Source organism: Homalodisca vitripennis, chromosome 8 (assembly GCF_021130785.1).
Source record: "Homalodisca vitripennis isolate AUS2020 chromosome 8, UT_GWSS_2.1, whole genome shotgun sequence".
Classification (NCBI taxonomy): Eukaryota; Metazoa; Arthropoda; class Insecta; order Hemiptera; family Cicadellidae; genus Homalodisca; species Homalodisca vitripennis.
The window spans coordinates 114,849,259-114,865,289 of NC_060214.1; the positions used below are offsets into that span (position 1 = coordinate 114,849,259).

General features: G+C 37.9%; 1 protein-coding gene across 1 annotated transcript in view; it reads left to right on the top strand.

Moving 5' to 3' along the window:
* Positions 1-16,031, top strand: part of LOC124367938 (rotatin-like) — an 84,590-nt gene that overhangs the window by 25,484 nt on the left and 43,075 nt on the right. Inside the window, exons 11-19 of the mRNA XM_046825152.1 lie at positions 1,288-1,497; positions 2,477-2,653; positions 3,481-3,654; positions 6,717-6,849; positions 7,678-7,872; positions 10,048-10,193; positions 12,481-12,584; positions 15,177-15,328; positions 15,777-15,892. Of these exons, the coding sequence (XP_046681108.1) occupies positions 1,288-1,497; positions 2,477-2,653; positions 3,481-3,654; positions 6,717-6,849; positions 7,678-7,872; positions 10,048-10,193; positions 12,481-12,584; positions 15,177-15,328; positions 15,777-15,892 (1,407 nt within the window). The remainder of the gene's footprint in view (positions 1-1,287; positions 1,498-2,476; positions 2,654-3,480; positions 3,655-6,716; positions 6,850-7,677; positions 7,873-10,047; positions 10,194-12,480; positions 12,585-15,176; positions 15,329-15,776; positions 15,893-16,031) is intronic.

A 16,031-nucleotide genomic window follows, 5' to 3' on the forward strand; every position in this document is an offset into this window, starting at 1 on the left:
CTTGTTCGATATTTGAATGGTGTTTCGCATGGATAATTTATTTTACTAGTTGACCATTTCGTATTTTTTAGCTATTAAAGTATTTTTTTATATTTATAAGCATTTGTGACACAGTACTAACCATTTTACAAACTTTTGGAATAGACTTGAAACAGTTCCCAACCATTGTGTGGTAAAACCATTATCACCATTGTAAGCTGTTTTCACCATAATTGAGTTTTCTTTCATCTTTCCATTTTCCCTCATACTTAAATAACTTCTTACATCTCCTTTCTTCCATTATCATTTTGTGTCCCTTCTTTGGCAGCGTATGATCCCAGTACTCTTCATAGGTCCCAAACAACTCATCTGTTTCCTCTTTCAACACTGGTTCTTCATAGAACTCTCCCTAAGGTTCCTAATCCTTAGTTTATCCTATTGTATCAGTTAAAATTTCGTCTTGCAAGGTTTGAACTTTTCCTTTCCCTTTGTCCCAACACCCAAGTCTGTGCTTTATTAACTGTGAAGTTGAAGGAACATTCAGTAATTGAAAAGACAGATTGCTCTAGGGAAAAAAACTATTCATAGGACAAGTTTAAAATTTTTATGGCTTTAAGTTGGCATCAAAAGGATGGGGCTTGATGCCAAAAGTAGGCATCCTACTGATCTCACTCTTTCAGTTGGTTTTACTAACCTATACGTACCACATTAACTATAATTATTTTTAGCACAGGTTTGTTTAGCTATAGGTTATTTTAAGCTGGCTATTCTTTTGATCTTTTCTTCCAGAAAACTAGTCTCCTCCCTCTTTATGCATCCATTTGTTGGCTGAGCATCAGCGAAGCCTATTACTCAACGGGCTGGAATATCTAATTTTTATCCACATGATATTTTGAGAACAAACTGACCTATAGTCTTGAAATTTTACATGAAGCTTCATTTCTATTTAGTTGATATCAAGTTCGATGATGCTGCACAATACTCTATGGGATTTGATTAAGCCTTCCTGAAGATTCTTACATTGGTCTTATGGTATCCATGATGTTAAATAGAAAATTGAAGCACAGTATAAATCTGTAAACAACCTGAGTACAATCATATGCCATTTTGACATGTAACATCATCTATATCAAGAAATATTTCATCCGTACTTTAAATTTAGTTTGAAACTAAATTTATTAATAAACTTGTAGATTTGAATTAAATATTAATTTTAAAAATGTTCCAAAAATTGTAATAGATTTATTTTAAACTCCAGTTGAATTTAATTTATTATAGTTATGAAGTTAAAATGGTATCGGTTTACAGGTTAGGCAGAATGCAGAGGACATATTGCTGCTGCTGCTGAAATGTCAGATGCTTGTAGCGGACGACTCGTGGCAGAGGCTGGTGGAACAGCTGACCCCAGTTTTGCCACTACTGCAATGTCATGCCAGCAAGGGTTCTCCCCTCGGCCGGGCAGCCCTGCACATGTTGGATCCTGACATGGCTTCTTCCATCGGACTCTCTCACTTACAGGTCAGGTCAAAGCTGTAGTATGTTAGGGAAGTACATATGAGGTATGTTTTCTAAGTTAGTACCGCCTTGAAATTCCACCGCTGCAATTCGTGCCTGCGCTTGCAATGCATACCTACATCTGTTGGCAAGCCATAGACATTTTGTGTTTGTTTCAGTTTATTTAAAATGCCACCGTAGATTGAGAATTTTAACAATTGTGAAATGATAATAATGATTTATTGCAGAATAAATACAGGTATTTTACAGAGTTGTAGACAGGAATTACACTGCCACAGTTTCAAGTAGCGTGGAAGCGCTACACAAACAAAAACATTAATATTGTTCAGTCCAGCAAAGTAACTGTCCTTTGATAAGAGCAGCACTATGCACAAATACAAGTTCAGGTTCAAAAAGTCTTTATTTATTTAATAATCTACATATATTATTACATTTCATATGCCAACATGGCACGTGCGAAATGAAAAAAACAATTTTACACATTTATATTTATTTCAGAGTCCTTCAGCTAGCTGCGATTTTACTTTCAGTCTTTAATATATGACTTGTGCACAAGACAAACATACACTTTCACCTATACATTCATATGATTACAGGACAGTAATATATCCATACCTCTATAATCTAACCAAACTAACAAAAAAACACACACGCTCTTACAAAAAACACACATTCTTATTTCTTTTCTTAGCACTAAATGCGTGAAATAGAAATTTCACTTGTGTTTTTTTTGCATCTGAATAACCATCTTGGAGGTCAGTGGCAAATTTCCATGTCAATGCTATACAAAAAATAGTTTTTCAATATTTCTAATTGCTTTAGTATTGGTGGCAATTATGTAGATAAAATTATAAGCTTTCATATAAAAATACAATTGTGATAAAAAGTTTACTTGTTTTGCTGTATCAGGTAACTTTGTCTGACACTTCCAAAAATTCGTAGAGCCGTGAACACCAGTTGGTTATTATGCTCGTCCTTGCAGGTGCTGTTGGGCAATGCCAGGCTGCTGCTACACAAGGAGCCCCTGTGCAGAGAAGAGGCAGCCACAAGGCTGCTGTGGCTAGCCAAGCTTCACCACCTGCCTCACAAGCGTCTTGCAGACGTGTGCGTACTGGACGTGGCTATCACTGGTCACACCCCAGTCACAGGAATGTACGAGGTAACGTTCATGCGCTCATATGCTTTCTCCAAACACTTAATGCTCTGGTCAATTATCATATGTATCCAAAACTGATTCATTCTGATTGGGAATTTCAGGGCGTATTCTAGGAGACAAAATAACAAGAAAATGTGTCCAGATTTATGCTCAGAGAGCTTCAGCACCCAAAGTAGTGCAAAATTTAGTAGTGTTTTAGTGAATACCTCCAAACTTAACCTACCTCCCCTTACCTACCTAAACTAACTCCTCCTTGTTATTATTTTGCATTTATAATTACAAAATTTGCTATCTGGAGCTTAATTGAAGCAAGACATGCAATTTTAATGGAATCTCAAGTGAATTTGGAGAGATTTTGAGGATTTTATGGTTTTGAAGGGTAACATTTTTTGGGCATAATCGGAAAGTCAGATTTTATTCCAAAGTTCATAAAGAGTAGAAGGAAGTGTAAGCAATAAATTAGTTTATTGCAAAATTTTTCCATTTAGGCATTATCTGTGAGATATGAATTTTAAATTTTAAGTTCCTAATGCAGAGTAGCCAGCGATGCACACCTGAAGAAGGAGATCTGGAGATCCCTCCAAATTGACTTTGGGAAATGTTAATGTTGCGTTAGTTTATTCAAGCAAAACTGATTAACAAACCTTTTTGCTCATCTTTGAAAGAAGTTGTAACTCTCAGACCTGCATTGTTGGGCACATGTTTCCTCTTGTTTTTATCCCTAGAATATGCCTAAAAGTTTCCTTACACCAATTCTGGAACACCTCAGAGTATGTAGACAGTTAAACTATCCATTTTTTATCTCCAGTGTAAAGGTAGTTATGCTATAGGTGGGCAGTGTGGTGCGCGTTCTAGAGGTTTTGTCGGCACCCTGTGTCGAGGCTAGAGTCAAACAGTCGGCCCTCACACAGCTCAGCGTCATGACAGAAGACTCGAGGCTACACCAGGTCTTCATCGAAGAACAAGGAGTCGAACTCTTCATCAGCATTCTGAAGAATGTCATGGTAATTCGTATGCAATGTAAAGATTTTATTGTGTTCACTTTGAAATATATTTGTTTGAAGTGTGTGAGGGTTCTAGATTTTTTTTTTTTTTTTTTTTTTTTTTTTTTTCCTTTGGGATATTGGGGTGGATTCCTAGATCCTCACACGTCAACCTGAGCTTATTGTGTGCCCCTTTGATGTTAGAGGGGTAAGCCTATCTTCGTGCCCTTAATTAGGCTAAGAAGCTTTTCCCCGATACTAGCATCTGGTTCGTCGCCTGGTTGTTTATCACCGAAAAGAGCCCTTCTCCTTGCTCCCAGTCTCTCACAGTCCAGTATTATGTGTTTTGCAGTCTCTTCAGACTTATTGCAGAGTCTACACTCCGAGTCCTCATTTCGTAAACCTAGAGTGTTTAGGTGTTTCCTGAAGTGGCCGTGTCCAGTGATCAAGGCAATCACTTGCTTAACCCGATCCCTCCCCAGCCCCATCAGCCATCTGGTGAATCCGGAGCTAGAATCGGCAAGCAGTCTTTTGCCGAGTGCTTGTCCTTGGTGACTCTGCCACCGCAAGCGGTGTGTCTTCCTGGACCATTTGTTTATACTTTGATAAGCGGCTGACTTGCTTATACCACAACTCGGTTCTGGACCGGTGTATGGCATGCTTGCTCCGCTTTTGGCAAGCCTGTCGGCGCATTCGTTGCCACCTATGCCTGTGTGGCCCGGTACCCAACCAAGACGCACACAGTTGCGTGATCCAAGCTTGCAGAGAGTGTTAAAGCACTCCCACACAAGCTTGGATGAAATGCTGTTGGAGTCAAGAGCTTTAAGAGCTGCCTGACTGTCTGACATTATACAGATGTTCATTTCCTGGTACCTTCTGGTGAGGCCTAGGTTGGCACAGGCTAGGATACCATAGATTTCGGCTTGAAATATGGAGCAGTTCCGACCCAAACTGCCGCTAAGGGCAGTTCTAGGGGATTGACTAAACACTCCATATCCAGTTCTACCCTTAATAAGCGAGCCATCCGTGTACCAGACAAAGCTCTTTCTTATTGTTGGGATGTTATCTTGCGATTTCCACTCATCTCTGGAGTAGAAGTCAACAGAGAATGGCTTATTGAATACGAACTCCGTTCTCATTGTGTCGGAGACCATTTCGAGAATAGCGCTTGGGTTTACAGCTTCAGTGATGGCGCCATGGCTCGCGTTAGACGCGCCATTCCTCCACAAGCCAGCAACCATCAGCCGATAAGCTGACTTACGCGCTTCAGCTTTTATATGAACATCAAGAGGTAGAAGTCCTAAAGCCACCTCGAGGGTCGCTGAGGGACTGCTCCTGAATGCTCCGGTTACAAAGATTGTGCCAAGCCTTTGTAAGCTTTCAAGCTTGGCTTTGGCAGTTACCTGATTCACCTTTGTCCACCAGACTAATGAACCATAAGTGATTTGAGGCCTTACAACTGCTTTGTAAAGCCATAGTGCTATATGGGGTTTTACGCCCCATGAGATTCCTGCAAGTCTCCTGGACGTCATGAGCGCCCACTTTGCTTTGTGCAGGATATTATTAAGATGATCATTCCACGTAAGCTTATGGTCTAGAGTCAGTCCTAAATATTTGACTGTCTTTGACCACTCCAGCTGAGTGGATGCGAGTTTCAGCCTAGAAAAGGGTTCTAGATTACTTCTAGATTAAGTTTGAAGTTTGGTAGTGATTTTTGTGCAATAACAGTGTTTCGCCATGATCACGGGAAGAAGGGGGGGAGGTGTTTAGAAAGGCAAATTAAAAATAAGTCTTCAAACACAATAATTTCAGTGCATTTTTGGAATCGATGAGTGATAACGATGCAAAATTATTCTATTAATAAACTAATGATTTTTGAGTACAGCGTGTATCAAAATGAATGACCTGATTTTAAAACTCAATATCTATTGCTAAACATGTACTACAAAAATAATATTTATTGCAAAATACTCACAAAATCTTAAAGTTTTAGGTATGTTATTACAAATGTTCTATATGTCCACCAGCAGCAGCACGAACAACATCCAGACGATAGCTAAATTCCTCATAAACCTTACACAACGTATCTGCGTTCACAGACCTTATTGCGACAGTTATTCTGTTCTTTAGTTCTTCGATGTCATGAGTTAGAGGGGGAACAAACACTTTTTCCTTTACACATCCCCACAAGAAAAAGTCGCATGGGGTCAAGTCTGGTGATCTTGGAGGCCAAGAATGAAGGGCATTGTCTCGAGGTCCCGTGCGCCCTATACAGCGGTGGGGCAGAGTGTTGTTGAGAAGCTGCCGAACATTGTTGTGCCAGTGAGGCGGAGCTCCATCCTGTTGGAAAATGAAGTCACCAGAGTCTGTTGTTGTGGAAAAAAGCCAATTCTGCAGCAATTGTGTAGATGTTCGTGGACTGCGCTCATACGTTTGCCGAACTGTTTCCACAGAAGTGTGAGGTCGGCCTGAACTTTTACCTTTGCACAAGCACCTTTTCTCTTCAAATTGGCGATACCATCGACGAATGATTTTAGGTGAAGGCGGATCAATGCCGAAACAACGACGAAAAGCACGCTGGACCGAAACAACTGACTCATCCTTGGCAAACTGCAACACACAAAACGCCTTTTGTTGAGCGGACGCCATTTTACTTCAGACTGACCAACATCTAGCGGCGATTTTATGAAACTTTAGGCCACGCCCATTCCAAATACACAGCTTTCCTTGCCCGCACGCCTTATGCTTCGTAATTATTACCGTACAAAATCAGGTCATTCTTTTTGATACACCCGGTACATTCAAGAATGCTGAATCTGTGATACACTACAATTTTCAGCTGAGTGATTGCAAAATCGTCTAAACTCAACGATTCCTTTTATTTATTGGTGAAAAATTATTATAGTACATACAACAACGTGATCCTTCTCTTAATCTCAATATATATAAGAAAACAAGGGGGAAATGAGATACATGTGAAATAGGGAGAGACAGTAGTGGATTTTTACAAGTCGGAATGAGTTCCTTTGCCTCTTATCTCCACCAGTCTAATAGCTTACTCTAAATGTGATGTTGTGGTGCAGGAAGACATGAACGAGGATGCCAGCGGTTATGTTATCCCAGTCATTGCCACCTTGAAACACTTGGCTCGTCACAACTCCACCATTCGCCAGAGTCTCAGTCACGACAGCCAGTTTGTAATGTGCCTCCTGAAAAGTGAGTATTGTCATTCAGGTCTAAACAGATAGCATCTGTATAATTTATTCACATATCATATTATCATGTATAAGCCAAAATGTCAACATTGAAAATGAATTAGGGATGCACAAACAATGATATTTGATGACCAATTTCTATTTTTTTTTTTTGGTTCACAACACATCCAAAATTACTTGCACTTTACCTTAAGGTATTGTGGCTTCAATGTGGTGAGCCATCTTCAATCAAAATGGAACATCAACAAAGAAGACAGTTTTATACTGTCAAAATTTTAGCAGCCTGTGCAGAAGAATTTGTATTTATCACTGCACAGATTTATTTGTATTTGATTGGTTGAGCTCTGATGAATCACGAGATAGCTCTGTCCTCCTGCCACATTGACTCCTGAGCTAGGGCGAAATAGCGATATTTTGAAATCATAATTTTATTGTGTAAGGATTGTTTTTTTATTGTATGAACAGAAAAACTTAGAAGATAGTAATGACATAGGTTATGTAAACCTAAGAACTAAGATTAGTGAAATAATCATATAAATAAATGCTCACACCTTTCCATTAGAACGAAAAAAAGTTAAAAAAATAAATAGTCAAACACCTTATGGCATGATCAGTACATTAGGCACTAAATTAATAAATATTTTTTTTTAATTTGCATTGTAGATGTGAAGCTAGGGGCTTTTGTCTAGTTAATACACTGCTGTACTGTGACTCAGCTGTGCAGTATCTCTGCCTCAGCTGGTGGTAGAGTCCTTGTGTCTCCTGTTCCCCTGTCAGAGACACACTGGACTGTCAGTGCTCACACCCCTTGATGATTTGTGCCCTGCAGGTCTGTTCCAGGTATCAGAGTGGAGGCTACAGAGAGACGCCACACAGCTGCTGACTCTACTGCTGTACTGTGACTATGTCCTGAGCTCTGCCGTTGCTGTATCTCTGCCTCAGATGGTGGTACAGTCGCTCTGTCTACCATTTTCCTGCCAGACCCACTGGACTGTCAGTCCTCACACCACTTCTACCCAGAGAGGTGCGTTGTCTTTACTGTCTACCGTCTCCCATACGTCTCCTTGTTATTTAACTCATATTTTGCTTGTGATATTTTCACCCAATTGCTAAAGATGCACTTCTTTTTGTTGAATAAGATTTCATACTAGGTTAAATAATTTTAATAAAGAAAGGATCTGAAGCTTTCCTAATACACCAGGAGCTGAGGGATAATTTACATTGTATAAGCCCACAACATGGTCTGTCTTGAAATCAATCCACCCATATGTTTTCTCTAAGGAAGAAAGTAATCATCAGCTACACTAATTTTGGTAGAAATCAGAATGGGAGGGAATCAAAAGGGCTACAAATACAAATTGGTAATTTTTCTCAAACCATATTTTTCTTAGCTAGACACACATCATACAAACCTTCAGACATCTAAATAAATGTTAAATTAGCATCAGCTGACCATATGCCGACTCTTAAAGAGGTAGCTAATTAATTATCTTAGTTGTCTGACGGTGATATAATTGTTTTTCTTTTTTTAAAGTTTGTATTCAACAATTAGTGGTTTTATTGATGATGAAACTATCTATTACGTATGTATCTTTGTCAGTTTTAAATGCATCAAGGTAGGAAAAATATAATTTAAAGAAGAAATGTACGTTTCCTATTTTTAACCCTTTTAATACTGTCTCATTTCAACCTTCACCATATTCTTATATCGATTTCAAGGTTAACCAGGTTTTGTATAAACACAGCGCAAATTGGCTCCTGGCTCCTAGACTATAATTTGGCCAATCCTTTGAAAAGTGTATTGAATGTAAAAGTATTTATTTATAAAAATATCTTTAATAAAAGTTAAACGAGAGTTCTACAAATTCTTCTTAGTGTTCAATATAAAACTTTTATTGCAAACAACCTTTAAATAATATTTAAAATGAAAACGTTACTTGAACCAAATCATGCTTGAACTGGTTGTATCTTGCAATCTTGCGTTAATAATTTAGTTCAACTTCTAATCTCCCAGTGAAAATAAATCAGTAATATACTACGTTTCGAGATCTGCAATCTGATCTCTTCTTGAGGTAAATAACTAACCTAATATATAATTACAAACTAGGTTGAAATAAACAAATCATACCAGAGCGTTGTGACACGCCTAAGTCAGGTATCACAACCACCATGTTGTGTGTCAACTTCAGAAGACTCATACAAATGAGGACAAAAGGATTAGCATACCTAATACTTTCTGATAGTCAGACTGCATTGAAGGCACTTGATACCTGTTCATTTGATTCAAAAGCGGTCTGGGAATGTAAGAATGCTCTAGCAGAGCTGGCAATAAATAACAGAGTAACACTCGGTTGGGTACCGGGTCATGAAGGTATTCATGGGAATGAAAAAGCAGACATCCTCGCCTAAAAGGGAGCGGAATCCACAATGGTGGGGCCTGAGCCTGGTTGTGGGATAGCCTTCTCCAACATTAAAGCTCTGGTCAAAGATTGGGAAAAGAGGACAAGACACAATAATTGGAGTAGAGCCTCAGGATTAAGACTATCCAAATGGTTTATCTCTCCTTACGTTAAAGGGTGGACAGCTCTCTTAGAGCAGTATAAGGAGGATATAAGACTGATATTAGGAATGTTGACAGGACATGGCCCTCTAAGGAAGCACCTTATGAAGGTAGGCCTTATCCAGAGTAACGAATGTAGACTCTGTGGAGAGGAGGAGGAGTCAGCAGAGCACATTTGGTTAGATTGTCCTGCCATCGTAGAAACTCGGAAAAGATACCTGGGAGCATATATCCTCAGCCCCAAGGACATTAGAGAACAGGAGCCTTTAAATCTGATTGGTTTTTGCAAAAGCCTCGGACTTTGAGGGCACAAAATTAAAGTAAGGGAGGCGCAAAGGTCCTTTTAGGACTAAGCGCGGGGACAAACTGTTTTTTTCACTCACTCAGGAAAAAAAACTCTAAAACATGCACTTAATAAAAAACTATGTACAGCACTACTCATTAAAACTGAACTACAGAATACATGTCACAATAAGTCTGCAATCGTCTACCAACCACCTACGACTGTTAGTGGTGCAATAATCATACACACCTCAATAATTATTGCTTTTGTATGATTTTAACGTCCATAGAAATGTTACGTAGTGATTACAAAATGTATGTAAATGGACTGTAGACGTGTGGTTGTGTGTCGAGTAGGAGTTGTGCTGGGCTACAAGAGTGCAGAGAGACTGCTGGCTGTGCAGTGGGAGGTGCTCAAGCGAGGTTTGGACAGTGTGCTGAGACTCACCGACATCCCCCCACCACAAGGCCCGCTACCCCTGACCCTTCGTACAGTCCGACAGGTACTGAAGATGAAAATGAAATCCATTTATCATAGTGTAACAATACGGTACTTACACATAGTTGATTAGTTGGTATAATACATTACAGTAACTATAAAACTCTCTGTAGAAAACCTATTTAATTCCATCACAAATTTGAAAAAAAATTATAATATTAATTTATTCGGAAGAGCCTTCAGAGCCCAAGGGCCCATGCTTAGGAACCAGTTGTAAGAATATTGAAACTCAATGTTTATAATAGGAAAAAACAGGTAAAAAAGAGTGGTTTTGTATTGTTAGAGATTTAACCCTTCCCATGCCATAGACGGATATATTAGAATGGTAGACCAAAACGCCAAATACAGTTATATCTGATATTATAGATTCTGTCTCTTGAAGAGTTTTTTAGTTCACAAAAGGTCTTTGAAATGCTTGTCGCAGTTGCTAAGGAAGTATTTATAAACAGCCTTCTCTCTGCGGCAGGGGGAGGAGAGCACTCTTTGTCTAACTCCGATCACCTGCTCATTAATTCTGCGTCTCCTACAGAGCCATAACCAAACATATCCGTGGCGTGTATTACTGCTTTCTCAGTTGTCACGAGTGCGTACGTCTGCTACATAATTATCTTGTTATTATTCTTCATCGTGTGGTAATGTTGTGGTTTGTTTGAAGTATTTATCTTGTTTTGTTAGTAAAATGTAATTAAACTGAAAAGATTCATTTTACAATAAAATTTAAATTGATTTTAAATCAACAGTTTTGTAAATAGTTCTTTTTTATTTTTATCAATAAATACGCTAATTTGAAGTAAAATGCCCTATTTTTTTGTTGCTTTTAGCTTTTAAAGTTTAGTTATAATAAAAATTAGCTTTGAACTTAAAGAAACAAAACTTTTTTTACTTGTTTTGGCGTTATAGGAAAGTTAATAGATTTATTAGTAGCGTGTGAAGGGTTGATAAAAAGGTTGTAGAATTTATTTTGAACCCAACTGGATGGCTGATTGCACAGATAATGATGAGTCTCATTGATAATGATTCAAAAGCAAATTTATAAATCTAGTGTTGTTGCACCGTACTTCCCGTAGTATTAAAATACTTTTAATATTTGACAGAAAACTTTTTGTGGAAAGATTCTGAAGATGTTTTAGGGATTAGATCATTTTTCAGTATTCTTTATAGTGATTTAGTGTGGAAGATGGATCAAACAACACTAAAATGTGAGAAAGCGCTATGAGGTCAAGTTCAGTGGTAACGAGGAACAATAAGTATGAACTTCTTTGCTATCTAACGATAGTAACCAATTCCTCACGCATTTTTAAAACAATTAATATTAGGCAATTGAAATGCATGAGTGAAATTTTCCAACACTTGTTACAGTAGAGAACATGGGAGATATGATACAAATTTGTTATGCTAAATGTTTTATTCAATTTTGAAAATGTAATACCAACTTTTTGTGGGTATCATGTGTAATGAGTATGAGCTGTCAATGTATAAAGAGTATTAAAATGAGTGTATAAGCAAATAAGAATTGTTTTTATAAACAATAGTCTTATGGTCATTAATTTTGTGTCAAAGAATATGTTTTACTCTTAAAGAATATTATTTTTTAAGTGTTTTCTGTACTGGTTTAAGAATAGTTTTGAAAGCGGCACCATAAACTGTATTACCAAATGAGATTTTCGATTGGCTGAAAGCCAGTTACTATTTCAAGCCTAACAATAAATTAGAAGTAGTCTGCTTCAAAAAAAGTCAGTAACTGCGTTCCTAGTTTTATATAATTTATTAAAAACACCTTTTTACTTGAGTTTTTTTATGGTTATTTTACAATAATATGCTTACAGGCAATTTTTGTACCAATGTGAATTAATTGTGTGATGTAAGCCACAATACTTTATTGTTTTTCTTCATCAACTCTATTAGGGTGGTGGTGGGGGGTTAAGTAAGGGAGGGTGGCAAGCTAAGAGATGGTAAGGTGCTAAGAGAGGGTAGGGTGCTAAGAGAGGGTATGGTGCTAAGAGAGGGTAGGGTTCTAAGAGAGGATAGGGTGCTAAGAGAGGGTAGGGTGCTAAGAGAGAGTAGGGTACTAAGAGAGGGTAGGGTGCTAAGAGAGGGTAGTGAGCTAAGAGAGGGTTGGGAGCTAAGAGAGGGCAGGGAGCTAAGAGAGGGTAGGGTGCCACTGAAAGTGGTACAAATCTAAATGGAACGTTGAGTCCGAAAGTTTTGAGAAACACAGCCTTTAGGAATGATTTGTGTCAATACAAAATTGGTCTAGTCTAGATTGTTGTTGATATGATTGTGTACAACAGGTGCAGCACACCCATGTGGAACACAACTGTCGTATGCTGCTGTATGCCTTCCAGAACGCTACATCCCACGAGGTGGCCTCTCGTACACTCAAGGCTCTAGTGTGGTGAGTGTGTAGCTGCGTGACTATAGCATTTCTAGGAAATATATTTTGTGCCCTAAAGGTTCTGAAATCTTAAATTTTGAGTTTATCTCCAATAAAAGGAAGGTGGACTGGAGCTAACTCAAAATTTAACTGAATCAACCCTTCCTACCATAGCTACGCCATGTGTAGAAAACTCGGTTGCTCCACCGTGCTCAGAGATCATGTCTATAATTGTAGTGCACTCAATTGTGTACCTGATGAGACAAAAGTATTGAAGTACTGAATCATAATTTATTTCCAAATGTGGTACATGCAAACAGTGTAAAAACTCAAATTCAAACTTGTTAAAAAATAAACTAAATGTAACAATCAAAATTAAGTAGTAATTATAAGTTTAGTTAATAACATACGGTTAAGGAATAAATTTATGTAACTATTTGTTAATATTTGCAGTTAAATTATTTAAAAAAGTTGAACTCACTAAGTATTAATAAAAATATTAGTGACCTAGGAAATAAGCCTACATAGGCCTTTAGAAAGCCTGTGCGTAGGCTTGAGACTACTACTTCACCTATTTATAGGTGTCTGTGATGTCGAAATGATATAAATGTTTCGTTTTGAGATTCTGTGTCATCGACATTCTTTGGATCTCTTCAGACAAACATGACTCCAGATTCCAGGAGTCAAGACTGAGACAGCGTCAGATACCAGACGCTGCAATAAAAGGAAGGTGAACTATAGCTAAACTCAAAATTCTGAAATCTATTATGTACAAAAATTCAGCTCCAAATGCTTTTTTGCACAGCCAGCAGAAACAATAGAAATTGCATTGGACTTGGGATCTGGGTCATAAAGGTTCTGAATTCTGTTTGGGCTGGTGAACTTTTTTCATCAGTAATTTTTGTGTTGCAATGTACCAACTTGGAGATAAGACTGGGCAAGAAGATGCTCTCTGAAAAAGGACACTTTTGCTATGACATACTAAGAATTTTCTCTGCCTAGAAAATAACAATAAATCTGTCCGTCTTTGTGGTAGTGCAGAAAATATATTATTTGTCTGTTCATTAGGTTCATAAGTGGTTTAGAGACGTAATGATCTGTTTTGTAATAATATAATCCTCTTAATAGCACCAATCTAGCACCCAGTGACTACGTCTGATTTAGCATCTGAAGAAACGTCTAGAAGGTCAGCACCGCAACAACGACAATAGCGTTAAAATGATCGCATTGTAGTCTCTGTTAAATCAGGTGGCAATCTTCTATGAGGATAGTATAGAAAAGGTTGTTTTGGGATGTAGTAAGTGCCTTAATATTGATTTCAATTATCTAGAAAAGTAGATAACAGTGTGGGCTTTCATATAAAAATACAATTGTTACAAAAAGTTTTACTTGATTTTTTTTGTATATATCAAAACGGTACTTACTTAAAAAACATGCCTCTAATTGATCACTTTCTTCTGACACAAGCTTCTTTCATGCACAATACCCAATGGTGGGGCACTTTTGCCCCCTCTGTTTCTAGGCGCTCCAGAAAGTGGGTATCCTAACAGCAGGTGATTTTTTTTTAAGGATAAGTTGATTCCCTTTTAAGTTATTCTACCCGTCCTCATGGGCCACTGGCCTGTGTGAGGATCTTATCAAACAGAATAAGGGGGAGAGTCGATACAGTACAAGGTCGATGGTACTGATAAAAAGTGCAAGGGTCACAGACAGGATTGGAACCTGCGCTATCTTTAACTCAGACTCAAAGTCCAACGTTTTAGACCACTCGGCCATCGGCACTCCACTGAGGAATTGTTTCACTTTTGTTTGTTCTACGGGGTTGAAGTTCTCTCTGTAATATTTGTTCACTTGAGGATTCTGGAAGACTCTTAGGGTCTTGACTGAATTCCTCCATTTTTGTTGTTGTCAACCCTGACATTTAACTCACCTTTAACCCCCACCATATCCTCTAGAGAGATGTCCTCCTGATGTGAGAATAGCACTTATGTTTAGCAAACATCCCTGAAAACAACTATGTTTAGAAGAGTTAGTTGCATCACATACATTTTTCTAATGATTTTACATTTGGAGTTGAATTGTAAATTAATTTTTAAATGTTAATGTGTTCATAAAAATATTACTTTATGATTACTTATGAATACAAGTGTGTGTGTTTATGAAATATAATTTTACAAGTGTATTTCAGGTATAGATAAGAGTATTCAATGAACAGGGTGTACTTAAAGAATTTAATACTTTTAAATGTTATTGTTATTGTAGAAATTAAGTAACTTAGAACTAAGAACTGGAAATTGATTTTCGTAAAGGCCTGAGTTGATAAGAACTGGAAATAATACATTACTAATTCTAACAATAATAAGCATGGCGTCCACTGTGACCAGTTTGGCCGGACCACTCCGGCCATTCTCCACTCATTGTGATTGGCTCAGACCAGCATGCCCTATCTGGCCTCGGCCAGTACTTAGGGCAATGGTGCTGGTGTCGTGTGGGCCGAGTCCGTCCGGACGGGGCTGGTCCAGTCGCAGTGGGTGCTGTGCTTTAAAGTAATAGTGGAAGCATGTGTCAAAATATTGAGGGTTACTTTGTTCGATACATCCAAAAATTTCCCAGCTACCTTGAACTGAGCTGGTTGGTTGAACCAGAGCTACTCTCAGGTCTGCCGTGGAAGGAGACATTCAGAAAGTTTCTTCTGAGACCACCTTCTGGACAAGACGATTTTGCTCTGCTGCTCCTGGTTTTCCAGTTTCTTCTATTCTTATTAGGTACATTTCAATCTACGTTTCAATCTAGAGATAATTATAGTCTAAATGATTTTTCTACGAAAACTTCAAATGTAGCACCATTAAGGATGAACAAATATCAACTGTTTTAAGGATCAACAAAGTGGTCCAATTTTACCAATAATGGTACACTTTTCCAACTTTCAAATTATTAAAAGAGTTCTTTAAGTATAAAATTACCATTTGATGTAAGACATTTAAATAAAATTATTTATAACTCTAAGACATTAGCCTAAATTTGATATAACATAACTTTAAAAATCAACTAATAACTTGATTAAATATTGAATTTTAGATGTAATTCAAGTTATGTTTGAGAGCAAAACTAGCTTAGAAATTAAATAGAAATTTTTTCACCAACTGTCCTTGTTTTCCTTTAATAGCTCAATGAGTAATATAAATTGTAAAGTGACTAACCTGTTTTGTCCAGACGTCTGTCCAGGACAAAATGTGTGGATTACGGATGCTCTGCAAACAAAGCCGTACACTGTGCTACAGCTCATTGTTACCGCAGATTCTTCCCACGTCAACGATGATCAGGAAATGGTACGTTGCTTGTTGCTGGTTCATCTTATATAATCTTATTTTGGATTTGCCGGAATCCAACTACCTGTTATCTGTTGGTCAGGTAATTTTTGAACCATTCAGCCTCAGTGCCATGTACTCCCATTGTATTCAATTTTGT